Source organism: Sminthopsis crassicaudata, chromosome 5, assembly GCF_048593235.1.
Source record: "Sminthopsis crassicaudata isolate SCR6 chromosome 5, ASM4859323v1, whole genome shotgun sequence".
In the NCBI taxonomy this organism is placed as follows: domain Eukaryota; kingdom Metazoa; phylum Chordata; class Mammalia; order Dasyuromorphia; family Dasyuridae; genus Sminthopsis; species Sminthopsis crassicaudata.
The window spans coordinates 93,485,766-93,513,619 of NC_133621.1; the positions used below are offsets into that span (position 1 = coordinate 93,485,766).

General features: G+C 34.6%; 1 protein-coding gene across 1 annotated transcript in view; it reads right to left on the minus strand.

Annotated features, from left to right (window-relative positions):
* CNTNAP2 (contactin associated protein 2) overlaps positions 1-27,854 on the minus strand; it is a 2,674,182-nt gene that overhangs the window by 546,455 nt on the left and 2,099,873 nt on the right. Inside the window, exon 14 of the mRNA XM_074267631.1 lies at positions 11,706-11,862. Within this exon, the coding sequence (XP_074123732.1) occupies positions 11,706-11,862 (157 nt within the window). The remainder of the gene's footprint in view (positions 1-11,705; positions 11,863-27,854) is intronic.

Genomic DNA, 27,854 nt, shown 5'->3' on the forward strand with positions numbered 1-27,854 from the left:
TGTAAAACTAGGACATGCTGGGGAAGTAGATGGCAAACAGCTCCCATATTTTTCAAGAAAGATAGTATCAGATACAAGTGAACAATAACAGTCATATTTGACAATGAAGATACAAATTCAAAATGGAAAAAAGAAAAAAACAAAAGAAATGTAAAGGACCATGATGACCCTCCTATGATACCTGCTATCAGTAAGGTTGAAGGTGGTTACTTAAGTGTGGAAGTTCTGTGCTGCACTTTACTAAAGCCATTAAAATATATGCACTAAGCCTGGTACCAATATGTTAACCACCTAAGAATTTGAAGTTCATGCCAGGTTTTCAATTGTGCCAAACCCTGAACATGGGAGATGGAAAGCCAAATTTGAGGATGAGCAGGTAGATTGGTTTATCTGGGAGGCCAGAATTATATTGTGAAGGGATTTAAGCACCAAGCTAAATAGCATGTTTCTTCTTCTATACGAAATGAAGAACCACTGAAGAATCTTGTAGAAGAATGTGAAATAATCATACTAATTATTTTAGTAGCTATTTCACACAGAAATATATTAAATAACCAATTATTATCGCATAAAATGCAAACAATGGCATATCTAAAACTACTTAGCTGTCACAGATTTTCAATTAAATGATTTAGTCATAAAGTCACTGCTTAGGTAAATTTTCAAGTCATTAACTGACATGGCCATTTGTACATAGTACATATTTAATAGATATTTATTGAGATTAATTGAATTTAATTCAGTTTGGCCACTGAAATGAGTGAGATTATCTATCTATATGTACATATGTATTTACAGTAACAAGTATCAATAATAATCAAAATAAAAAAATTAATACTGTGTTGCTTCTCCTAACAAAACTAGTTGAAGTGTAACTTATTTACAGTTGAGAGTTGCTCTTATTTTGCAGACTTAAAAACCTTATTTTTTATAAGATAAAAATACTAGTTTTCTTCTCCAGAGGTCAATATTTTGTCCAAAATGATCTGACATATCCCACACATGTATATATCTAAATTGGAGCTTTTTTGAAAGTTAAGGCTATTCAACATTCCCATATTTGGTGGAAGAGGGGAATGGAAGGGAAAACAAGGCATAGCTTGACAGGAAGCAGATGCAAAGATTGGTAAGTATCCTAGTCATGCTGTTCAATACCAAAGAGATAACTCAGTTTCAGAGGTACAGAAAGAGAGTTTACTTCTTTTTTCGATTTTCCCAATGCTAATTCAAAGAAGTAGTATCACACAGACAGAGTTAGAGGGTATCTTAATGCTCATCTATGCCTTCTTTTGACAGATAAAGAAATTAAGCCAAAGAAATGTGAAATGTACTTAGGATCTCTAGTCTAAATCCATGATGACACTTTTCTATTAACAAAGACATAGTAAATGCCTACCATATATAAAGTATTATGCTACATGCTAGAAGCTATCAAGATGAAAAACACCACATAAACTTATATGAGGAGTTTAATATGTAGAGCATTGGAAGTGAAGTGAAAAATAAAATAACTGTATCTGAAATCTATATCGAGCTATTAGCTGTATTACTCTGGGCAAGTCATTAAAATTTCTGGACTTCATTTTCCTCATGTGTAAAAAGCAGAGGTTAGATTCTGCAATCATTAAGATCCCTTCTAGCTGATACTAGCATCAGTATATAAAATATCTGGGATATAAAATCCCAGAAAGTTGCATTGTCTTCTAGAGGGAACATGATTAAATCCAACATGAAATGCTGTGGGTTAATGGAGAGTCCCACACAATATGATCAAGGCCATTTTCAAATGGGGTAAAGAAAGGTTTCACAGAGGAGATGACAGCTGAATTGAGCCATAAAGAAAAAGAGTATTGTGAAAAGTAAAAATTAGGAAGGAAGGAATTATAGACATGAAAGACTATTAAATCAAAACCATGGAGACAAGGCAGGTCAGGTTCAGGGTAAGACAGTAATACAATCAGACTGGAATATAAGAGTATGTGAGGTGAGATAGGGTTAGAAAATGAAGTTGGGGGCAGCTAGGTGGTACAGTGGATAGAGAACTAGCCCTGAAGTCAGGAGGACCTGGTATACTAATGAATTGTTGGTGGAGTTGTGAAACGGTCTAAATATTCTGGAGAGCAATCGGGAACTGTGCCCAAAGGGCTATAAAACTGTGCGTACCCTTTGACTCATCAATGCCATTACTGAGTCTGAATCCAAATCATAAAGAAGGGACAAGGACCCATAAGTGGAAAAATGTTTGTAACAGTTCTTTTTGTGGTAGTAAAGAATTGGGGGAAAAAAAATGATGCTCATCAACCGGGGAATTGCTAAACAAGGGGAATGGGTACATGAAGGTAATGGAATATTATTGTTCTATTAAAAAATGACAAACAAGCTGATTATAGCAAGGCCTGGAAAGATTTACATGAACTGATACTGAGTGAAATAAGCAGAACCAGGAATACATTGTACACAACAACAACAAGAATGTGTGATGATCAATTATGAAAGGCTTGGTTCTTCTCAGTGGTTCAGTGATATGAAGCAATCCCAATAAACTTTGGACAGAAAATGCCATCTGCATCCAGAAAAAAATCTCAAGAGACTGAATGTAAATCAACACATGCTATTTTTACTTCTTTTTTCTGTTTTTTTTTGTTTGTTTGTTTTTTGTTTTTTTGTTTTTTTTTAATCTCTCCCATGGCTTTTCTCTTTTGTTCTGCTTTTTCTTTCTCAGCATGATTCATAAAGCAATGTGTATTTTAAAAAAAAAAGAAAAGAAAAAGAAAAGAATGAATTGGAAAGAAGTGACATCAGAAGGTAGGAGACCAATTAGGAGGTTATTATAAGAAATTGGTTGAATAGTCCAGTGATCCAGGTTCCACACCATATAGTAAGAGAGATGGCAATAGCAACAATGGTTACAGATTGATTAAAGGGTTTTATTTTTGGAAGGAGCACAAAAACCCATTCAATCTAAATTAAGAGTTCCATCTACAATACATGAGGTTTAAAAAATATTACAATGGTAGAAATGATACAACTTTCAAATGAATGTACTTAATGAGTAACCAACAGGAATATTGCCTGGAAGAAAGGGAGTGACATTAACAGAAAGTCAATTCTAGGAGGAAAGACAATGATTTTAAGTGAGGGGAATCAGCAAGACATACAGATGGAAATGTCCATCAGGAAAGTTGTTGTTTAGACATTTTTCCAGATATGTCTGACTCTTCATTATCTCATGTAGCACTTTCCTTGTAAAGATACTGAAGTACTTTCCCATTTCCTTCTCCAGCTCATTTTACAGTTGAGGAAACTGAGGCAAACTTGCCCAGGGTCACACAGTGAGTAAATATCTGAGGCTGGATTTGAACTCTTGAAGATAAATCTTCCTAACTCCAGGCCCAGCACTCTACTCATTGTACCACTTAGATGCCCATCAGTTGGAGATGTATAAATGAAGTTCAGAAAAATATATAGAGACAAATGTGAGAGTTAACAGCATGAAGATAAGAGACCATAGAAACAGATGAGTACCCCAAAGAAGAAGGTATAGAGAAAGAAAAAATATATAGAAAGTATAGAGGAAAAAAAGAATAAATGATATGTAGAGCATCACAGACAGTGGGGAAACTCTGGGTGAGGTATAAGACCCTTCAGCCCAGAGGGAACCTGCTGACAATGTCTGGTTCAGCTCCCTAGCTTCCCTTAGGGTTCTCATCCTTCCTGAGAAGTCAGGGGGTGATGACAACCTGTGTTGTGATTGAAGCAGAGTGACACCAAGTGGCAAATTACATACAATAGCAAGTTGTTCATGTGGTCCCTCGTGAGCAGTATATACTAGGCACATAACCAGTGTTTTTGTTACATAAGGGTATGAAGAAATAAAAAAGGGAAAGTCCCTGAAATAAACAGACTCCATTTTTCTACCATTCTCAGGAGTCCCGCCTCATCACTTCTCCACTTCTGTTCCAACTTTTCCCCTCCTTCCTCCCACCCCCTCCCCCAGATGGCAGGTATATGTTAAAGTATATGTTAAATACAATATATGTATACATATCCATAAAGTTATTTTGCTGCAGAAGAAGACTGAAATAATGTAAAATTAACTTGAGAAGGAAATAAAAACTGCAAGTGGACAAAACCGGAAGAATTGGAAATACTATGTAGTGGTTCACACTCATTTCCCAGAGTTCTTTCATTGGGTGTAGCTGGTTTTCATCATTATTGAACAAATGGAACTGATTTGGTTTAGGATAGTATATTTTAATCACCCTGGCATGGGGGCTCTAGAAAGCAAAAGTATGTTTTGCTGGCCTATCTTGGGGGCTCTAGAAATCAGAACACAACAATGATAGAGTAGAAAAATGCTTGTTATGGAATCAAGAAACCTATGTTCGAATACTGAACTTCAAACTTATTGTCTGTATGTCACTGGGCAAGTCACTTAACTTTGCTAGGGCTCAGTTTCCTTAGCTACAAAGCCAGACTAGATGGAATCTAAGGTATTTTCCAATTCTAAATCATGATCCTATAAACAAGCATAAAAAACTTTGGGATCCTCTATTATAAGGGGAGGTGTTTAAGGTATCGCAGAAGGAAATGCAGACTATTCAGGGAGGTAGAAGAAACACTAGAGAGCAGTGTCATGAAAGCCCAAAGAGGTGAAAGTATCTCATCAAGGAGGGTGGATAAAGAGCTATATATTTCACTATGTAGAAAGTTCTAAAATGAGGACTAAAACAAAGTTGTTAGAATTATTAAGTAACAAATAACTGGCTTTATTTTAGAGAGGAATTTCAGCTGAATGTGAGGGGTAAGAAGTCAGACTGAACTCTATCCTGCAAAGCTGGAAGAGGCTGATGCAGATTCAAGGATAGGTATATCAACCAATATGGAGGAGTCAGATAGTGACTAGCAATAGTATAAAGGGATAAAGAGGAGGCCTGCAATGCTAGTGGTCTAAAGAAAAACAAACAAACAAACAAACAAACAAAACAAAACAAAAACAGTGAAAACTACATACATGAAGTTATATCAAAAAGGAGATAATAAAATCATAGGGCAGGAGAGTTATTTTGATTATTTATGAACTTTGGTATAAATGTTTTGCCTTTCCTTTTCTGTCTTGGTAAAAGAGCACCTGTCTAATCATTGCTTTATTCATCTTGGGGTTATGTACACTGGTGTGTAAATTACTTGATACAAAATCAACTTTGATATTATTTTATTTAGTGAAAATGGCCATGTGTCTGTGCTTTAATGAGCTTAAACAGACTCACCATGTCTAACCTTGGCCAGGTGAAGCTGGATTGAGATTGTGTCTCCAGCTTTAGATGTGTTTCATTGTTTTCTTTTGATGTATTTTTAATCCTATGTTTTCTTTGAAAGAATGAATGTTATTGAAAATGTACAAAAGGCATAGTTCTTAAAGAGCATATTTCAATGAATGTCAGAGATATTGCTGGGGTTAGTGGTGCAGAAAAATCAAGCATTTTAAGGATCAGATTTATAGACCATTGATCAATTTATTGTACTTTGTCCGAGGTAATTTGCACACCCTCATAGAAACAAGGCAAGTATTGAAGTTTGAAAAGGAAACTGACTGAGGAATAGGTTAAAAAGTAAGTGGCTCTCAAACTGAACAAGATTCATGTAATTCTGAACCAGGGATTACATTTTCAAGACTGAGATAATTTCTTGCTAAATTACTTTAAATTCCAAAGAAAGTTTTCTAATTTGAGTCCTGTAGGACTAATTAGGCACATGGATTTTAGGAGAGAATCAAGTACGGATCAAATTCAGGCCAATGAATAGCTAGGTACTTTCAGCTAAATATTATATGTCTACATGAACTGAAATGTGTTAGGGGAATTTTACACAGTGACAAGGTCCAAATGATTGTGCTAATGGATTCTTAGTCCCTTCTTTTCCAACTAGGAAATGTATCTTTAATAGTTTGACATTGGGTGGGAGAAGAGAGTATTTGAAGACAAAAGAACAGAACCTAAATTATCCTTTCTGACTGTAGGTAAATTACTTCCCCTCTCCATGTGCCCTGGTTTTTTTCCTTTCTAAAACGGGGCTGTGCGGATGGACTAAACAATTTCTAAGGCTCCTTCCATGTCTAATAAAATCACAGATTCAGAGCTGGACCCTACAAGTACAAGTTTCTTATATTTTATTGTTCTACAGATTCTTGAACATAGTAAGCACATAATAAATGCTTGTGGAATCTATTGATTAGAACAAGAAATAGTACTCATTCTACTTCCAAAGCCTCTGACAATTTTATCTTGAAATTGCTCATTTCAGAAGTGATTATTTAGCTCACTGAGTCAGTCTGCAAGAGACAAAGAATTACCCAGCAGTGGGCACTTATCTGAAACCAGTGCTTGGTTAATTAGGGCTCTGGCACAGTAGGTGGGAATATTTACTGTTGCTATGAATAATAAATCATAAATGTTAAATCACATGCCATCACAGAAAATAATTGTGCAAAACTTTTTGTGGCATAAGATAATCAGGCAATTATTGAGAAGGCTACAGTACTTGCCTACCACTGAAGCTATATTGTTAAAACTAGTCATGCTTTTAGCTACAATCTCATTTATCCTGGCTCCACATTCATGGATTTTAGCTTTGAAAATAAGAGTTTTAATGTTTAACATTTATGCTTAATTTAAAGTGCTGTAAGTCTCCTAAGAAGTATGTGGCCTGCACTATATTATTACCTATTTAAAATGAAAATAACTCATTTTCTTTTCTTATGTAAAATTCACAAATCTCACAGATTAAATGTTTCATTATTGTGGGGCAGTATAAAGAATCCTCAACAAAGTACCTAGAGACACAGGTTAAGGTACTTAGAAACACAGGTTAGTCCTAGATCTGTCAATTATTGTGACTATGGTAAAACACTTTATGTTTTTAAGTTTCAATTATATGAGGATAAAATTAAACAAGGGATAGAAATAACCACAAAAAGCAAAACAGACAAGTTCAATGACACAAAATTAAAATGCTTTTGTGGAACTATAAAAATTAAGATATATTGAAAAACTATAGAGTTGGAAATATTTTCAATAAAAACACCATTTGCATGATCTATAAATATATATATATGTATATATATAAGAAACTGACACAATTATGTAATTCCAAATGTCCCTACCCTATAGTTATGAGGTCAAAAGAAAGAAATCCAGATTTTCCAATAAAAATTATAAATAATTTTGAAAATATGTTTCAAATAATAATACTAAAAGAATCAAATTTAAGATATTTCTAAACAAGTACAGTAAAAAAAATATGTAATGAAAATTTATTTAAAGTGAATACAGAATGTTTACAGCATTGACATCAATAATTTATACATACCAATAAGACACTTTTTGCAAAAATAGATAGATAAGAAATATAATATATGTATAAATATATTATAGATCATCATTATACACATTTAGATCTACATATCTACCTATATATATCTATACCTATATAGATATAGATATAAATTGCTCATGGTTAGGTTGTGCCAAGTAATAAAAATGGAAATATAACAAAAATTATTTCACATATTTAGTACTAAAAGAAACCACAAAGGAGTTATTTTATAGAACTACAAAAATAAGAATGAAATTTCTATGGAAATAAAAAAAGTCTGGAATAACTGAAGAAATAAATAGCAAAAAAAAAAAAAATAGGAATGTATCCTATAAAGAAATAATTAATGAAATGGTTAATTACTACTTAAAACTTTGAAAAGTTGATCATTGGAAAATATTAGGTAAACAAGATAAACAAAAAGTAAGAAACCATTGAATATAATGTAGTATTTGATATACTCAGGAATATCAGATATAAATTAATTTTAGGCTACATATTTACAGGAAATTCCAAATGTATTGATTGTGTGTGTGTGTGTGTGTGTGTGTGTGTAATGAAAAAAAGTGAAAAACGAGGGAAAGGTCTACCTTTCACTAATTTGCCAAGGGTCAAGTTTCTTGCCTAAGCCAGAGATGAAGAATATAATAAAATATCAAATGGAGAACTCTAATCACATAAAAATGAAATATTTCTTCAACATATAGATTATGAAAGAAAAGCATAATTTGAGAAAAAAGTTCAGAGCTAATTTACATTGTATAGATATACAAGTTGTGTAAATATTTCATGTGATGGGAATGCCTGCCATCTAGGGAAAGGGATGGAGGGAAGGAGGGGAAAAATTTGAAACAGAAGGGAGTACAAGGGATAATGTTGTAAAAAAAATTACCTATTATAATTATAAAATTAATTTTTAAAAAAGAGTATAGTTAGGTTCTGAAGCTATGGAGAGATATTTTCATATAATAGGTATGATTTATTGATATAATTAACTAAACTTTTCTCTTAAATGATATTAGTTATCTATGTTATGCTATATCATTTTATGTTGTTATGTTATATTGTATAAATAAAACTATAAACCAAAAAAAAGATCAGGGATGGAAGAAAATGACTCATACATACAAGAATATTTGTAGCATAAATTTTGTTTTCACAAGGAACTGGAAAATAATAAGTGTCTTTTATTTGGGGGTTGTCTGAATAAATTGTAATATATTATTGCAATAGAGTTTTATTGCACCATGAGAAGTAAATAAATGATAGATTAAGAGAAAGAAGAGTATAAGCTGATTCAGAGTGAACTAAGAAGAATGTGAAAAATTTACATGAGGATCACAAAAAACATGAGGGCAACAACTCTAAGAGATCTTGGAACTTTGACTAAGGTATAGACAAGAGGAATGGAATATATTTTTCAATTAAAAGTGGGGTGTTGTACTAGAGATAGAGGACATAATTAATGTCTGGATTTGTTTTGTTTAGCTAAAGCTATTTGTTAAAAAACAAGACTTCTACTTGGTGGAATTCTAAGGGGGTGATTGGAGATCAGTGACAAAATTTTAAGGGTACTAATAAAAGCTTCTTAATCATGAAAAAAATATGGTTTAGCTATTTTGAAGAATGCCTATTTGTGAGAATATTAGCCTTTTGAAAATAAAAACTAATAGTAGGACTACAGAAATTCTTATTTAATATGTATCAGATTTTTGCAATTTTTTCTATTTACATTTGCATAACAGCAAAGTAATTTCATTAGATATGCAGATATAAAATATGAATTTTTTAAAAAAGGCAATTAAAAACACCCCGAGGTTTCAATTTATGTCAGGCAAATTGACAATATAATAAAAACTTGGAATATTGGATGTTGCAGGGTTGTAGGATGAGGCACACTTGATAGAGCTGGCAATTGGTCCAATTGGTCTAAATATCAGTTAGGAATTGTATAAAGTGACTAAAACCTTCAAACTCTTAGAACATCCCATTATTGGGCACATACCCAATTGAAATGAGATAAAAACAAAAATTCCATTTGTACCAAAATATTGATAATAGCACTCCTACTGTTAATAAAGAACTAGAAACAAGGTGGATTCCTACCAACTAAGGAATAACTTTTAAAAAGTATATCATTAAAATGTAGTAGAATGTTATTGCATAGTAGAAATGACAAATATAGTAAAAAATTCAGAGAAATGTGACAAAATTTGTATGAACTGATGAAGAGTTAAATAAGCAGAATCAAGGGAAGTAATTGAAAAAGATCCTTCAAAAGAAGCAGACATGAATAAAATCACCTCACAAATAATGAAATTGTGTCATACCAGAGGGCTGGGAGATTATTAGAAAAAAATATTGTATACATTGTCACATGAATCCAATGAATGGATATCTTCACTGAATTTTTTTTTTGTCCCAAGGAGGAGAGATTATCAATCAGGAGATGAGAAGGATCTGTTGTTTTGTTTTTTAGAAAGGACTGTTATATTAAGACAAAAGTGCTGATAAAATAGATTTTAAACAAAATGAGAGATTGAAATATGTTTCTAAATCAGTGGTACTTTTTTCTATTAATAAGCTCTATTAATTGAATAATTCCCAATGCTAAATTGAAGGCAGCTCAGAGAAGTCATAATATTCTTGAATTGACCTTAACTCACATTGTATCTTGAAAGTGAAAACTTGATATAAATCCTTTAGTTTTGTCCTATTTTTATTTGTAGGAATTTAATTTTTGTTTACATAACTATTTTACTGTCTCTCCACTTCACCTTTGTTTACTTATATTCTCTGTATAAGTTTCCCAGTATGCTATTTTACATTTATTAGTAGTTACTTTGTGTTGTACACTTTTTATTTTAAAGCATGCCTGTCAATATATCAGATCAAAACTTGGGAGACAAATCTTTTTTTATTACTAGATTATTTATATATCACAACAAAAATTGTTTCCAAGTCTCTCAGCTTAAATATTTTCTAAAGCGATCTTAGTTTTCCTTAGTTGCAAAGAGCCCTTAGTATGAGCAAGATGGTTCTTGAGAAATGATGAATCATTTTTATATATAATAAAAACAGTGTAATTTTATGTCTATCCTAGACCTTAATTTCCCATTACCCTTTGTACTACCAAGTATTCGTCTTATAGTGTTTTGAAGAGGAGAACTATGCAAAATGGATATGCATTACTAGAAAATACCAAGCTAAAACACTGTTCTTTATGACAAGAAACTATAATAGAACAAAAAGTCCATCTCTGAACCTCTGAAAAACTTAAAGAAATAGCTGATATAATAGGAAAACACTAAACAGAGAGAAAGAAACTCTGGGTCTCAATTCCATCACTTGGCAAGATGTGTAACTTAGATATGTCACATATCTGAGTGTCTATTTCCTTATCTGTAAAATGGGATAATATTTAAATATCTGCATAGCTATATAAAATAATTAATATGCCTCAGGTAATAGAAGTAATGCATGTAAAGTACTTTTCAAGCTTTAAAGTACTACATAATTATTAGCTTATTATCATCATCAAATGAAAGAATTCAAATGAAACAACTCATTGCTTTAATATGCTCAATAAAAATACCTATTATTATAACAACTTGGAAAAGAAGTATATTCAAGTCTCAAGTAACTAAATATAAACTTCTGGGATCTGTTCTTCCCATGCTGAGTGACAGCCAATTTTTGCCTTCTCTCCCTGCTGACACAGGCAGACACTTACTACAGAGCTGGACAAATGACCAGAAGACTGCTGTCACCTGGGAAAGAGATGAAAGGTTTCCAAGACAAACATTTCCTGGACTGACTTGATATCAGAGTTATCAAAGAGAACAAGAAATAATAGAAAAGCGGAGATGAAAGATAGCTAAAGGTAACAACAGGGAAGGGCTTTTTGTACAGAGACTCAAAATCCACTTTTCAGTATGTGACAGCCTTTAACAGAAGAAACTACTTGGTATGTTTATGTTTATATCGACACAACTAGCTTCCCTTTCCACTTCTCTTGTTATGAAGAACAATTCTTTCATTTATCACACAAATCTTTATCTACTCTAGGATTCATTATTTTTTTTTTATGAAATATTAACATATCACCTATATACCAGTCTATTTCTCAATTAATGTCCTTCCTATATTGATCTCTTTCTGGCTTGTACTTTTTTTTTTTTTTTCATGTTCTTGACATCTGCCAGTCAGCTTGCTCCAAGCCTTGAGAATATAAACTCTCAACATTTTCTAAATTTCTTATTTCAGTTAATGAGTTTAATGCAAAGCTAACAATATAGCTTGACTGAGGAAAGTTCAAAATAGGCACTTACCACTGCTTATGGTCAGCATCACAATTACAGTAATATCTTGAATCAGTACAGTTTCGTTCAATACCACACGCACATTTCTGGATTCCAGGTCCGGAACCACCCCAGTAGTAATGCTTTTCATTGGCTTTCCCAACCCACCAGGTGTAAGGGCTTCCATCTGCAAGAAGAAATGGAAAGTAGAGTTAGGAAATCAGTAGGCTCAAAATCTTCATGAATGAATACTGAAGTGAATGAATACTGAATAACAACTGCTATTTTCTTGTTGCTTTATTGTTTATTGTTAGGTTGTGTGATCTTGACTGTTCACATTTTTTATAGAATCTTAGAATGTAAGAATTGGAAAAGACCTCAATGGCCATCTAATCCAACTCACATTTGCAAAAGAAGCCCTCCAAAATAACTACAACATATTGAACAAGTAATCATGCAGTTTTTGCCCAAAAAATTTCAGTGAGAGGGAATGCAATAAGATCAGTTCATTCCATTTTTGGATAGCTATGATCATCATAAAGTCTCTTTGCTACTATGTATGTACAAATGTATCTTAGCTTAGGCTTGTTGTTTTATCAATGTAAGAAAAATGAAAAAAAATTCCTTAATGCAGAAGAAACTAACAACGTCATGAATGATGTAGTTTCCAAATGTCACAGAGCCAACAGAAATAGTGAACAACGTGGAGTAATGGATATAATCCTGGACTTGGAATGAAGAAGGTCATGATTCAAATCCTGCCTCTAATACTTACTACCCATATGATTCTAGGCAACTCAATTAATCACTATGAGCCTCACTTATCTCATTTGTAACATGACATAGGGAGGATTAGATCAGACAGTTTCTAAGGTTCCTTTCAACTCTAACTCTAAAAATGTGCCTCAGTCTGCTCTTTTTTTAACTTCTTTGCAACTTTAACCCAGTATTTTTAGGTCTTTTCTATGGAGTTAATCAGAATAAATTTAATTCCATTTTTGCACAATAGCATCTCAAATACTTGAAGGTAGATATAAGAAAACCATGAAGTTTCCTTCTTCAGGCTACACCTAACTAGTTCCTTCAACTGTTCAGAAATCCAGAGATGAAATGATTTGCTACAGTCAATATCTGAATCCAAGGTAGCAGATAAAAAGCCCAGAATGCTTTACATTCTGAGATGTTGCTTTTTTACAGCAACTGGATTTGAATTAGTATCACTTCCAGTTAATTTGTAATGCATTAAGTTTTGTTAGAAAACAACATTTGCAGGGGCAGCTGGGTGCCCTGAAGTCAGGAGGACCTGAGTTCAAATATGGTATTAGACACTTAACACTTCCTAGCTGTGACCCTGGGCAAGTCACTTAACCCAATTGCCTCAGGAAAACAACAATAAAAACAACTCTTTCATCAGAACATGATGGTAGGGCCTTTTGGCAGAAGATATTGAATGAAAATTCAGCTGCACACTACTATTACTACTAGGTTCATCAGTCTGTGGAAAAGACACTTCCTCTTAAAACTTCCTAAAACCGTAAGGGAAACACATGCAAACACACACACATAATCTATAGGAAATTTGTTACACTAAGCACTTGTTAGCTACCAGCTGCCCCTAACCTATACTTTAAACGTTAGGACCTCAGAAATGTTCTGTCATTCAGTTGTGAACTGAGCATATCTAGAATGGAAGTGGGGGTGAGGAGGAAGGAAGTGGGAGAGAATTTATCATTCAGGATGAATGCTAGCATATGAAAAAGAATGAACCCAAGATGAGACAGTGATATGCTTCGGTTCTTAGTCATAGAAAAAGAGGTTCCCCTAAGGGTTTTTCCATTGGCTAAGGGAATAGATTCTATGGATGAAAATGGGACATTTTGCACCCTTGAAGACTTGAATCTGATCTTTTAAGAAACCTGCCATATACCTCCAAGTTTGCAACATAGGTAGTGAGTATCAAAAATTTCAAATATGTGTCAGAATGACACTGGGATTACAAGATTATACACCCAGTCCTACTTGGGGGGTAGGGGGCTTAGACTTAATTTGAAAAATATTGATTAAATGCCCAATATAACAATATATGCAATTTATAGAAGACTTATTTGATATTTGCAAAGCATTATACAAACATCTTGTGTGATCATTACAACAAACTTGTGGGGAGGAAAGTACCATAGTCAGAGTATCATGTCCATTCTATAGATTTGGGAATAAAATTTTAGAAAGGCTTGAGGACTTAATTATTGCTTCACAGTTGGGAAAGATGAAAACAATTTGAACTTAGGTCTTTCTTGAAACCAAGCCCCCATTTCCCTCTTGTTTTCTTCTGTTTTGTTTTTACATTGTGTTATACTGCCTCTTATCATAGACTGTATGATACCAGAAATATTAATAATTTCTCATCCCAATAAAAGAAAATACCTGGTGATAACTCTTTAAAGTTCTATCATCACTAGGAAATAGGTTCTATACTGGTACAGGAATGGAATTGTTATTATAAGAGAGAATAGAAACCCCCCCCCCCAAGAGATTCTTGCCTACTTATCCTAGTTGAATAAACAATGTAAGACAATGGAGCCTTTTTTTTTTTTTTTGATCTACCAACTATTTACTAAGGATAGAATAAGCTGTGTAAATCTGTGAGCAAATAGTCATAAACCATAGAATGTTAAAGCTGAAAGAAACCTTCAAGGGCATCCAGGGCAAATTATCTCATTTTATACCTAAACTTCTAAGATGGAAAGATGATTTTTCCCTGCTCTCACAGATAGTTAACAGGACAACACAGACCAAGATTTTTAAAACTTCTAGTTTATTATTTTTTCACTATGCTATGTAGGCTATTTGGTCTTGCACCATTGCTTTCTTTAAAAAAACAAAACAAAACAAAACAAAAACAACAAAAAGACGATTTAGGAACCACAGGAATCAAATTTAAAGAAACAATAGGCTTTGAATCAGAAAGTTTAATGAATGCAGTCTTTATGAATTCTGATCAAAATATATTTTAATGAAATTTGTGGTCATTTGAACTGTTTTGTCATAACAATTTTGTTTCAATGAGACTTTTGCTAAAAATCATACTTTTAAAGCATTAGTGATATTGACTTTAGAAATTCAAGAGACCTTAGAGATTCTTTATAGATTCTTAACCTAAGGATTACTACTATATATTTTGGTAAGTATATTTCAATATAATTGGCTTCCTTTGTAATCCTATGGGGCTTTTTTTGCTTTTAAAAATCATTCTGTGAAGGAATCTAATGCTCTACCAAATTATTAATGACATATAAGAGATTAAGAATCCCTGATCTACATAAAAAAGGGAAAAGCATTCACATGTGTAAAAAATGTTTATAATAATTCTTTTTGTAGTGGCAAGGAACTGGAAACTGAGTGGATGTTTATCAGTTCATCATGGAGAAGGGCTGAGTAAGTTATGGCATATGAATGTAATGGAATAGTATTGTTCTATAAGGAAATGATGAGCATATTTCAGAAAAGCTTGGAAAGACTTAAGTGAACTGATGCTGAGTGAAGTGAGCAGAATCAAGAGAACATTGTACACAGTAACAAGAAGATTATGATGATGATTCTGTGATGGAGTTGGCTCTTTTCAACAATAAGATGATTCAAGAAAATTCCAATAGACTTGTGATGAAAAGTGCCATTCCACTTCCAAAGAGAGGATTATGGAGATTGAATGTAGATCAATGCATAGTACTTTTACCTTTTTTGCTGTTGTTGTTTATTTGCTTGTTTTTTCTCTTTCCCATGGTTTTGTTTTCCCCTTTTGATCTGATATTTTCTTGTTTAGCATGACAAATATGGAAATATGTTTAGAAGAATTGCACATGTTTAGCCTATGAGGAATTGCTTACTGTTTTAGGAAGGTGGTAGGGGGGCGGAGAGGGAGAAAAATTTGGAACACAAGGTTTTACAAATGTGAATGTTGAAAAATAAAATACTATTAAAAAAAAAAAAAAGAATTCTGGATCTAGTACAAATCTTGCCTTTTAAAAATGAGGAAACTGAGGTCCAAAGGGAAAGTGAATTAGTCAGTTATTCAGGCAATAAAAAGCAATCCGAATTGGAAGATCCTCTTCAAATCCAGTGCCCTTTCCACTAACCTGAGGGTTCCTGACTTATAAAAGTGGTTGTCTGCCACTTCTCTGGATATATTGCTTTCTCCAGAATTAAAAACATATATGCTATTAATTTAGCATATTTTGGATGGTAGGTGAGATAGTGGAAAGAGTATTAGACTGGGAGTCAAGAGGAACTCAAATTTGACCTCAAACTCTTACCAATTATGTGACTCCAGCTGTATCATTTAAACTCTGTTTTAATTTCATAATCTTTAAAGTGAGGGTAATAATAGTTCCTCCTTCTCAGGGTTGTAAGGATAATATTTTATAAAACACTGTCACAATGACTTGGAATCAGGAAGGAAGACTTCTCTTCATTCAAATTTGGCCTTAGATAGTTACTAACTTTGTGATCCTGGGCAAGTCACCAATTGATAAAATGAATTGAAAAAAGAAATGGCAAACCATTGCAATATGTTTGCCAAGAAAACCCCAAATGAGTTCCCAAAGAGTCAGACAAAACTGAAAAACAATCCAAAACAAACTTACTAATTCAAAGTTCTATATTCTATATTCAACTCCCTGTTGGTCACTCTTGATATTATTTTATATTTCCTCTGAGATGACTTGAGAACAACTTCATTACAAGATGGCTAAGCTTTAGGATGAATATGAAAGAATTCTGAAGCAAACTTCTCAGATGTAACTTTAAAAGGTGAAAATGAAGTTAGGAGAAACAAGCAAAAGACAGGAGGAAGCAAACAAAAGTCTCAACAATACCACTACCACACCAGATCCCCAGTCTTCCCCACAAAATATCTGGGACTTTCAATTTTGTTTGGCTAGATATGGTGATCCAGATGGTAGATTAGAAAGATTTTTACAGACATGCAAATAGGTATCTTTGTAATGGGGTAGGGAAGGAAATGAAGAGTAATTTCTGATATGAAGATCTGTTGATAACATTACATCTCTATAATCTAAAAGATCACAGCTTTTCTTTCAACATTATGAACAACAAACAATCATGGTCTGTTACTATAGTGAAGAATTAGAAAGCTGAAAAAGGATGTGTAGTGCATCCTACTCCATTCATTTGCAATCAGATCAACATTCTGGATCCTAAAATTTTGACAGTAAACACTTCTTTGTAATGGTAATTTTCTAATGGGATTGCATTTCTTAAAAATACAAAGAGAAAGTAAGATGATCAGCTTATTTCATTCCATTCTACAAATATTATTAAAACTTTCCCACTAGGTCTAGAGCACTGTTCTGAGCTCTAAGGAGGATGACAAATTAAATGATATTATCACCTTCCCCATAAAAATAGGAAGAACTAACCCAGAGGTATGGTAGGTATAATGATGACCCAAGTAGCTCCTTAAAGGTCTGGTGGCCCAGCAAAAGAGAGTTCTCATTTTACAGAGGTTTGTTTAGGAACCTAGAGCTTTCCTTTCCATTAAAAAATGAATTTAAAATAAGTTTTTGATAGACTTAAATAAACAGTGTGGTTTTATGAAAAGAGCCATGGAGTTAGAGTCAAAAGATCCAAGATATAGTTCCCATTTTAACTGTGGCATCTCTACATAGGTCATTTAAATACTTTGAGTCTCACTTTACTCATTTATAAAATGCCAGTTACAAAGATCATATCTTTTTTCTTGAAAGCATTGTTTCAAGGATCAAATGAAATAATATGTGAAAATTTTCTGTCACCTCTAAGAGGCCCCACTTTAAGGAAATGATTCCCCTATTTGTCTCAAGGATACTATTATCATTCTCTTCTCTATTTGAGATTCATAGTATGCTGGAGTCTTACCTCCTCTCATATGTCAATCATCAACTCTTACCGATACTATTGTAAGAGTCTCCTAATTATACAGCTGGCTACTCAGTTCTCTGTCCCTGTCTCTAATAAATCCTTCAGTCAGTGCTGAAATAATTTCCCTAAAGCACAAATTTGATCAGGTTTATTTCTTTCTTCTCAAGAACTTTCAACAACTCTCAATTGCCTTTGGGACAAAACAATATATTTGCCTGTCAAAATCTGGCTGTAGCCTACCTTTCAGGTTTATTTCATATTACTTTCCTTTACCCATTCCATTGCCCAATCAAACTGTCTTCTTTCCTACTTCTCGAAATTGGAGTCTCATTTCATCAATAAGGGTCTTCAGAATCTGTCCCTCATGTCTGGAATGTCTCTCTCTCCTTTTCACCTTCATTTCTTAGATCCTTAATTTTGCTCTTAGAAGTCCAGCATTTGGGAGTATGGTGACAGAGGGAGAAGAATTTGTTCTTACCTTCTTATATATCCTCATCTGAAAGAAGAATGCTAATATGCAGCATATTCTCTAGGCTACCAAGCATTATCTAGCCTCAGTGAGCAGCATTCAACAATACAACCAAAATTCTACAACTGAACATCAATTATTAAATTCCACTTCTATGTGAAATTTAGCAAGAGGGGAAATAATTTCTGCTGCTTTGTTTAAAGTAGCAATCTGCCTACCTTCATTTATATGCTAATTGGAGTGGTACCTTTTAACTTCACAATCCATTATTTACCTGTTAATTGACTTTTGGGAAAAGCAAACCATCTACTCCTTGTTTAAGGTGATAAAGAGGATGAGGTTTTGAAAGAAAAGAAATGGAGTGGCAGAAAAAGAAATAATTTAATTATCTGTTTCTTAGAGTTCAAGATTCACTTCCTAACCTCCAAGAATGAAGAGTGCTGTTAACTAAATTAAGTAGGCATACATCATTGTAACAAGGAGATTAGGTAATGGGAAACATGTTTAAAGTTGGGAAGAACTAAATTATCAAAGGAAAGGTACATTGTAATGAAAAGCCCCAAATATGTATTGAATTAAACCTAATGATGGTATAATGTCTGTAGTTACTTAAAATGAAAAGAAAGTCTTTATTATGGTGATATATTTACTATGGCCTGGCTGATTAAAAAGGGCTGGAAGAAAGAAAAAAGAAAAGATAAGATAGAGCTGGGATTAAAATAAACACATATCTTTGGACAGAACCAACACAAGATATTTTTGTATTCAAATTTGAAAATTTTACCCTCTCCTTCCTCTAATAACAACTGCTCTTTATCTAGGCCTTTAATACATGTATTTTATCTGATTTGATGCTCATAGCTGTTATGTGAAATAGATACTACAAGAGTTTTTATTCCTTATAAAATGAAAAGGTCAGTTCACAGTCAGAATAGTGGCTGAGGTAACATTCAAATTCAACACTCTGAGCTTTTCTATCTTTCTGTTACTGCAAAACACATGCAACTTGACAGGATAAAACCAATATAGAAATTCTTATCACTAAAAATTTTTGCATTTGCAAAAAGTTATACTAAAATATCCCTCCCTCCCCATTTTACTCTCATGCTGTTGCATCTTTATATATCAATGACTGACACTCTTCAATAACAATGATGAAGATGGGGCAGTTCTTCTCTATGTAAAATGTGATCTGGACTCATGATTTTCAACATTTGCTCCAGGAAGTCATAGGGTTCCAAGAATAGACTGGAGGAATTGTGGTTATCATGAGCAGCTATCTCTTTCCCAATTTCTGAGCTAATGAAGAAAAACTATTTGGCTCCAATGATTACATTGAATAGAGGAAACTCCCAATGTCTTTTAAAATTAGAATTTCTTGGAGTAGTAAGTCAATAACCATTCATTAAACACCTATGGAATTGGAAAATTATATTAACTGTTATAATTAAGACATGGTAATTAATTATTATTAATTTAGTTACTCATGTAAAGGGGATGGTGTTTAAAAAAATTGACTCCAAACACCAAACCCAAGAAAAGCAAATCCCTGGCCTTCTGCTGTTCATTCCAACTTAAGGTAGCAGTCTGTGTGTGTGTGTGTGTGTGTGTGTGTGTGTGTGTGTGTGTGTGTGTGTGTGTGTGTATACACCATAAATGGGCAAAGCTTCAATTACATGTACAACTCTCCAATGTTTTTTCTATGAGACCTTTCCTGAGAAAACTTACATAGGTAAGCAGGGTCTAGGGAAGATCATTAACACCTGTAACTGATTCATCCCCTTCAAATAGCTTTTAATTCTAGTTTAATTCTTATTTTTCCCCAGCTAATTTGGCTCTGATTTATCCCTGGCAGAGACTCTGCACCATGGTACCTTATTAACATCTCTTTAACTCTTTCAAGTAGTCAGTTCTCTTCTTTAGAAGGTAATCTAATCATTTTATGAAACCCCAATCTTGCAAGGAATTCTATAAGGGAACATATTCTAAGGGAACATATTCTCCAGCCATTTATAGAAACACAAGGACCAAATTAATTTTTTTTTCTTTTGTCTTTTCATTTTACATCACATTCCTCTATATTTTCAATAGGTCTTAACAAATATTCTCAACGACTTTACTCATAAAGTCAGGTGGTATTCTTGTTATTAAGATTCTTCTGTGTGGCTCTTCATGCATTGCTAATTGTTAGTCTGCTCTATGTATTTTTCATTATTATGATTCATTTGATTCTCCCTATTTAATAAAAGATATAGTAAATCAATAGGTATTAATATTTAAATATCTAAATAATTAACATTATAACATAAAACCCATTTCAACTCTAAAATAAACCAAATGAAAAAATAAAGTTAAAAAATAATCTTTCCTCTAATGGACATCTCTGTGTGAAACTAAAGTTTCCAATAAGTCCCAGAGAGAGAGGCTGTCCAGTGGGTCCCTTTCTAGGGAAAGGACACTCTTATAAATCCCACAGAATTCTCCAAAGTATAGTATAGGTCCACTCACATTGGCAGTAAGTATATGGATGTCATCTGACAAGGCACCCACATCTCCCTTCTCTTTCTCTGTGCTGGACCATCAACTTGAATTCATACTGGCATAGGCTATTTTAAGAGTGGACCAGACCAAGTCATTACAATTCAGGACTTATAGACCTAAGTGGTGGATACATATGTATATATTTGTGGCTCTTCAGCCAAGACTGAACTGGCTGAATATAATAGGTTTTCCTGTTTGTGTGTTTTTGTTTTTTGTTTTTTTTTTTCCTGATAAAGAAGCACTACTTAATATCTAGGACCTCAAGTCCAAACTCTTGTTTTCCTCCTTATTAGTTTCTAGTATAGAGCCTTGGATCTATATGTCTTGCCAGAAGCATAAATCATTATTCCGTTCCTGTTTCACTTTTCCTCCTCTCCAGCCTCATCTCTGCAGCCTAAGCCCAGGGATGCTGTGCACCAATCTTTGGCATCCAATGAAAGGAGGACTGGGAGTAACATAGCCACCACTATTTTTCTCATTTATATACACCACAGCATCATTGAATCTTAAACTTGAAACTTTATTAAATGAGTAGACAAAAGTAATTAGAAACATAACATTTATTCAATAGAAAGAAAAAAAAGGAAAAATAATCAAAATGTAACAAACTATCTGTCAATGTGGGACACATTTTATCCTCAATGTAAACAATTTCCACCAGGGAGAGAGGACACAAAATTTTGCACAATAATAAGGCACATGTTTGGGGAAATCCACTACTGGTTTGTGGGATTGGATGGTGGTAGTCTCCTTAAAGGAGAGGAGCATTCTGTCCCCAGCATCATTTGCTTCTCTCCTGAATTTCTCCACTCTCTTACTGCATGGAACTGTTTCTTGGTTATTCTTTGATGGTTGTAGAAGTGCTACACTCTTTCTGTCAAGTAGCAACATTGCCCTCCCAGTGAAATTTCAGCCCTAAACCTACAGTCTGCAGCTTCCCACACCTGCTTTTGGGCTGTATTGCAGTGATAATCAAGAATGCTACATTGGAAAATTTCAAAGCTTCTAATATCCATACTGGTGCTCTGTGGAATTTCTACCTCTCAAGTTTGAGAGGGTCTTAGAAAGCCAAGTTCAGGAAAGGGTTCTCTCTCTCTCTCAAGCTATACATAGTTGCTAATGGGAATAACCCTAGGAAGCTTTTACGAAAACAAAAGGATTCTTTTTATTTCCAAAGGCCTTCCAGTAGCAACACAGCTCTTCTCCAATCAAAGTAACTATCAAAGCATTTGTAGGAATTTTTTTTATTTTAATCAGTTCTCAAACTCTATTTAAGATTAAAAGAACAATAAAAAGCCAGCTCTTCACACAGCAGGTATATTCTATTCCCTCCAATCAACTTCAAGCAACTAAAGAGCTCAACTTCAATGAATGCTCAGTACCTGAAGAATAGATTTGATACCAGTCAGATATGAGTTAACACATCTCCTTCTTTTTGCTTTAAGCATCAAGGGGCTTCTTCCTTCAAGAAGTTCCTCCAGCTGGGTTTAGAAGGTGAAAACAGGGTGAAGACCTCTGGATCAATTAGACTGAACTAGTTGGGCTTCTAGATAAACATTTTCTGTAGGCACTGCACTGCCCAGGTGTCCAAGAACCCTTGAAACTTGTTCCCATAGGTTAGGTATTGCAAAAATGTTGACATAAGAGTGTGAGTTGAATGTAGGAGCAATATCCTCCACTTTCCTGAAAGTTACCCCCCCCCCCCCAATCTTCTCTTTATTTGATACCAAAGATTGATGCATAACATCTCTGGGCTTAGGCTGCAGAGATGAAGCTGAGATGAGGAGAAGTGGAACAGGGTAAGAATAATGATTTAAGCTTCTGGCAAGGGGTATAGATCCAAGCTCTATACTGAAACTAATGAGAAGGAAAATGAGAGTTTGGACTTGAGGTCCTAGATATTAAGTAGTGTTTCTTTATCAGATTAAAAAAAAAAAAAAAAAAAAAAAGGTTGGGGGAAACATGAACAACTAGTTCCCTCTAGCTTAGAGTGAATCATTTTCTAAAAAACATCCTCCCTTCCTCCCTCCCCCCACTGCCACTTGCTACTGCTCTCCCCTGGCTAATCTGGAAAATGTTTTAGTTGGGTCAAATAAAAATAATACTAATTATGGTCATTTAAGTAAATTGTTTGCGTTCATGCCCAATATACATTTTTCTCTGTTTCCAAACCCCTCTAAATTTTTTTTTCCCCCTCTAAGTTTCATTTGATTATAGTGATGAATTTTATTCAAGTATATTCATGCTATTGCCTAAACAATTAGGGGACTAGGGTAATAATCTATGTATGATGTGTTGAAGGGTTATGCTAATAGCAATCAGAATGGAAAATAAAAGGTAGGTGGAAGATATAAGACATAATGAAGTCACCATTAATAAGACTTGGTGATTGACTACATGCCAGGGGAAGAGAGAAAGAAGAGACAAAAATGACAGAAGTTTCAGGATGCATTTCAAGATGCATTTACGGAAGACAGATATAGGAAATCCAAAAAGAAACAAGATTTTAAGTTAAGAATATTTAACCTCGGGCCCATGAAGCTTTTTTGCTTCTGTTTCTCTCTCTTCTCATGTATGTAGTACATAATATACACATATATTTAGATAACTATGTCAATATATTTGGATTCCTTTCTAATTCTATTATTTTATGCACATAAATGTATATTTTGGGAAGAATCCATAAGTTTTACTAGTCTAATAAACAGGTTTGATGTAACATAGCTTCTAGGGGAGATAGCAATGATTTTGAAGTACCTTGATCTTAGAGGGCTTCTGTTCTAACAATAAGTCAGTAATTGTAAATCTTTTGGCTTTGGAGTCTGCCTCAGGGAACTCTCACACCCAATGCAAGAATGAAAATCTGTCTGATTCTGAATAGACTGCTCCTCAGTTCAATGCTGATTATTAGATAGATAATCTGTTGGTTAGTGAGAATCAAATTCCAGAGACCATTCCTTGGACTTACCTCTGGGCCATAAAAACTAGCATATTTATAATATGAAAAACTAGATAAGTATGTCTCCTTGCTTTTGTTTCTTTGCTAAAATCTCTTGGAATTTAGCCTGCTTATAATGGCATTACAATTACAACAAACTTTGCTCCTTGACCAGGAAATGGGTTCAAGCTTGCAAATTCTTTTGAAATACCTTGTGAAACTCATCTATGACCCCCAAATTTGGGGGGGCCCTTTTGTAACCTCCACATTTGGTGGTCTAGTACACAGAGAGTCTGGCCTCCCCTAGCTTGATTCCCTCCTTGTCAAAGTAAGCTTCCCCATTTTTCTTCCACAATCCTGTAGCTGGGATACCCCAAGTCACTCGGAGAAGACTTGTCTGGGTCATTATGAGCTCCAAGCTCAGCAAGTTTCCCTTGCCTGGGGATGCTCAGACTGGGAAATTCTTGCAATTTTCAGCAAAGTTAACCTTTGCCACCCTTTCACCTTCTCTGAAACACCACAGAAGACAAAATGGTATACATTTTATGACTTTTGGCAAAGATGGGACAGCCCCCTTTCATGTCATTTTGTCTGAGTCTGCATTTCTATTCAGAATGTCTGTGTCATGTTTATTCTGTGAGCTAGATTTTGTTACTTAAAAAGATTTAAAACACAACCAACAAAGGGGGGTGGATGGGGAAACCCTTTATGCTGTACTTAGCATGCTGGGAAAATTTCTTAAAAAGCCTAACTTTTTTTTTTCTGTGGACTGCAGCTCTGGCCAAGTTGGGAGCTACACAAAAAAAGCTAGCTAAAAATAACTTCTTAGCAGATTTTCAAAATTTTGAAAGCAGTGATTAAGAAGTTTGGGAATTAGTCATTTTAAAAATGCAAGAAAAATTCCTGAAACATTGGGGATAATTCCAGGAATTTATCCCATTCTGAAAGAAAGGAGAAAAAAAAAAAAACCAAACTTGGTAAATAGCAACTTTTTGCTAACCCTTCTTTGGCTCCTATCTTGTCTGGAGTCCCCCTTCTGCTCCTTTGGGAAAGCACTCCAGAAGGAATTAAGGGACCCTCTTTACTCCACTCTCCAGAGTGGTCCTCAGTGTATCTCAGTTTTGGGGATTGCTAACAAGATCAGTATAGCCCAAATCCCTCTATTTGCTAATTCCTCTTAGATCAGATTGAAACTCAAATTCTGCCTCACCAGTAGAAATAGGGGAAGCAGCTGTGGAGACCCCACACAACCTTGTTCAAAAACCTCTCCAACCCAACTTGGGGGGAATAGGGATAGAGTGGGAGTCAGGTTGCATGATCAACATTCCCTGAGCCCTGGCATGAAACCACCATCAAAGGATATCTGGCACCAGTCACTCCAGCTTTCAATAGTTTCTGTCCAGGAACTGCCTGGGAAGGTACCTCTGGTACCATCCAGCATAGCAGTTCGAGGTTAGAAAGCCAGCCAAACTCTACATTTGGTAAGGCCATTCTCTGTTTCAGTGTGGATGTCTTAGTTATGTAATTTATGGCAAATTATCTTATTTCTGCCCAGTTTTCTGATTTGTAAAAAGAAATAGTTATTGGGAAGACCACATGATTGCAAAAGTGCTTAGTAGCAAACATGCTATATAACTGTTAACTGCTTTATCGGATATAATTGCTTCATATTTGATAACTTTATGGGTTTTTTTAAGATGTGACCAAGAGATAAATGATTTCTCTGTGTGTGTAAAATAATTTGGAAATTTGTCTGAGATATGATAGTAAAAGTATTTTTAAAGGAGCCCTTATTAAAGCCCACTAAAGGATATGTAAATTATAATCTATTTGCACTGAGAGGGTTAACAGAAGAGTTTGAGACTACTTTACAAACTCTGGTTATGTAGAGTCAAACTTCCAAGGGCCCTGTCAGTAAAAACTGGCACCTTAACCCTTTTCCTGGCTCACAAAAGAGAAATGATATGTGTAAATTGGAAAATAACCAAATTGCAATTCAGTTTGTCTAGGACATTTAATCAGAATCTAGGGATCTCATTAACTAAAGTTGTCAGGTTTAAAATCGGTTCTAAGAATAGTCTTTTTTCCTCTCTAAAACAAAAGGTAAATTTATCTAAGGGAATATAAATTATAGCTAAAGACTATTTGGCTATTGATGAGGAGTAAATTGAGGTCTAAATGGAGATGGGTTAGTTCCTTTTCTCTCTCTCCTTCCTTCCCCAAAGTAACCAAGGGCGGGGTCGGCAGCAAATGAATTTGCTACTTAATGCTGTATGGAAACATAGTCTTTATTGATTAGAATGGAAACACTGGAGAGCCGGTGGGCAAAATGGCTGCATGGTACAAGGCCAATTTTGCAAAGAATAGATTTTTGAGGACTCTGTTTTATACATGAGCACAATCATTCAGATGCAGTGATGTGAGGAGGTTCCTGAGAGTGATGTAAATAAGATAAGGATTTTCTTGTTATCTTCTGGGGACAGACAGAAGTCTCTTCCCAAAAAGGAATTTCCTGCTGGCATTTGGTCTGTCTGAGCAGATTAGAATGGGGGCTGTAAAACCCCAGCCAGCTCAGATAGACCAAACTAGTTTGACCAGATCTTGTATCAAAGATCCAAGTCCCAAAGGAAGTTGGAGATCAAACAAGGAATATCAAGGGGTTACCGCCCCCAACAGCTTTTAGGAAAATTTTAAAATTATTACTGTTGTTTGGAGTTATTGTCATCATGCTAAACCTAAAATTGGTAATTACTGTGTGTGGGTCAAGAGGGATGAGGTGAAAGCCTTATTAGTTTATCTTCAAGTACGAGGTGAGCAACACCTTTTCCCTCTTCACAGAGTGGGAGAGATAGAAACAGCACAGCCCACGAAAACACTAAGAATAGTTGGGGTGGGCAACTTCTCTGGAGTCTCTGTTAACTTCCTTTAATTTGTAAGCTTCCCAGTTTTCTTGAAATCATTAGGGTAAGCAAGGTCATCAGCCCTGAGAAATGAGCCTGTTTAGGATTTATAGTTTCTAAACAAGGCATGAATTTACTAAGAATTTATAAGCTTGTTTAATGATTGACACTTTGCACTAGGATAAGCTTAAATATATAAAACATGTTAAACAAAATCTCCTATGAGTTTAAGTCCCTGGTAAACTTAAAATAACATATTTAGCCCCAACCTATGATTGGTAGAATTTGCTATTGGAAATAAAATCTCTTGGGACTGTAACTGATATTCTTTTGAGTTCTGAATTTGATTGCATGATCATTAAGTCAGTAACTCACCTTATTACTCAGAGAATGCCTTCCTGAAATGTCTAGGTGAACATCTTATCTGAGCAAGAGTTAGGAAACAACTTCAGCCTCTACTTAAGGTGAAACCTTCTGACTCAAGTTTCCAGTTCTGTTTCTTTGTTTCCCACCTGATTATTTCTGAGTCTGGCTATGAGATGGAATTATTATTGCATGATTACATACAGATCTAAGGCATGTATGTGCTCTCAGGCTGAGGCCTGAAGGGCCTGTTTTGATGCTATTATAATCATGTCCCTGCTTTTTCCTCTTATAACAAATTTCTATAATCAGAGCAAATGGTGGATAGAAGCCATGACCCCAATATAAGTATCCCAGGGCACAAAATGGTTTTCTACTCTAAATCTTAAAGACACGTTCCTTTGCAATCTATTGCATACTCACAGTTTCTTTTTGCCCTTGAAGGGGCAAAACCAGGGGAACATAACCTCCCATCAATGAACGTGGACAGTCATGGAATGAGAGTGAACATCTATACTGATTCCAAATATGTTTTTCATATTTTGCACACTCATGGAGCTATATGGAAAGAAAGGGGACTTTTGACAGCAAAAAATTCTCCTATTCCACCCTACACTCTCAGGCTAGCTTCTATTCCCAGAGGCCAGCCAGTGGGAACTTTTTGGCCTGCCCAACTCTTTGCAGAGTGACAATGGCTCAGCCTTCACTTCTCAAATAATTCAAAAAGTGACTGAGGCAGTTAAGGTTAGTTTTCTTTCTTGTTACTTTCTACTTTTTCCAGATATATCTTTAACAATGCTCCAAGGATGAAAGCTTTGCTCTTTGTATTTTCTCTCCAGCTCTCTCAGTGTCACTCTGTGGGCCCCTGCCAGTGGGGAGATAACTCATTCGTCCTTAGGCTAGGGAACTCCATGAGCAGTGGGCACATTCAGGATTGTTGGGTGTGCCCTTAGCATCCTCAAGGCAGCCCACATATGACTTATTATTTTCAAAGGCCCCTTTCCCAAATGTCATCATCATCACCCTGGATGCCACCTCATTTGTACTAGCTA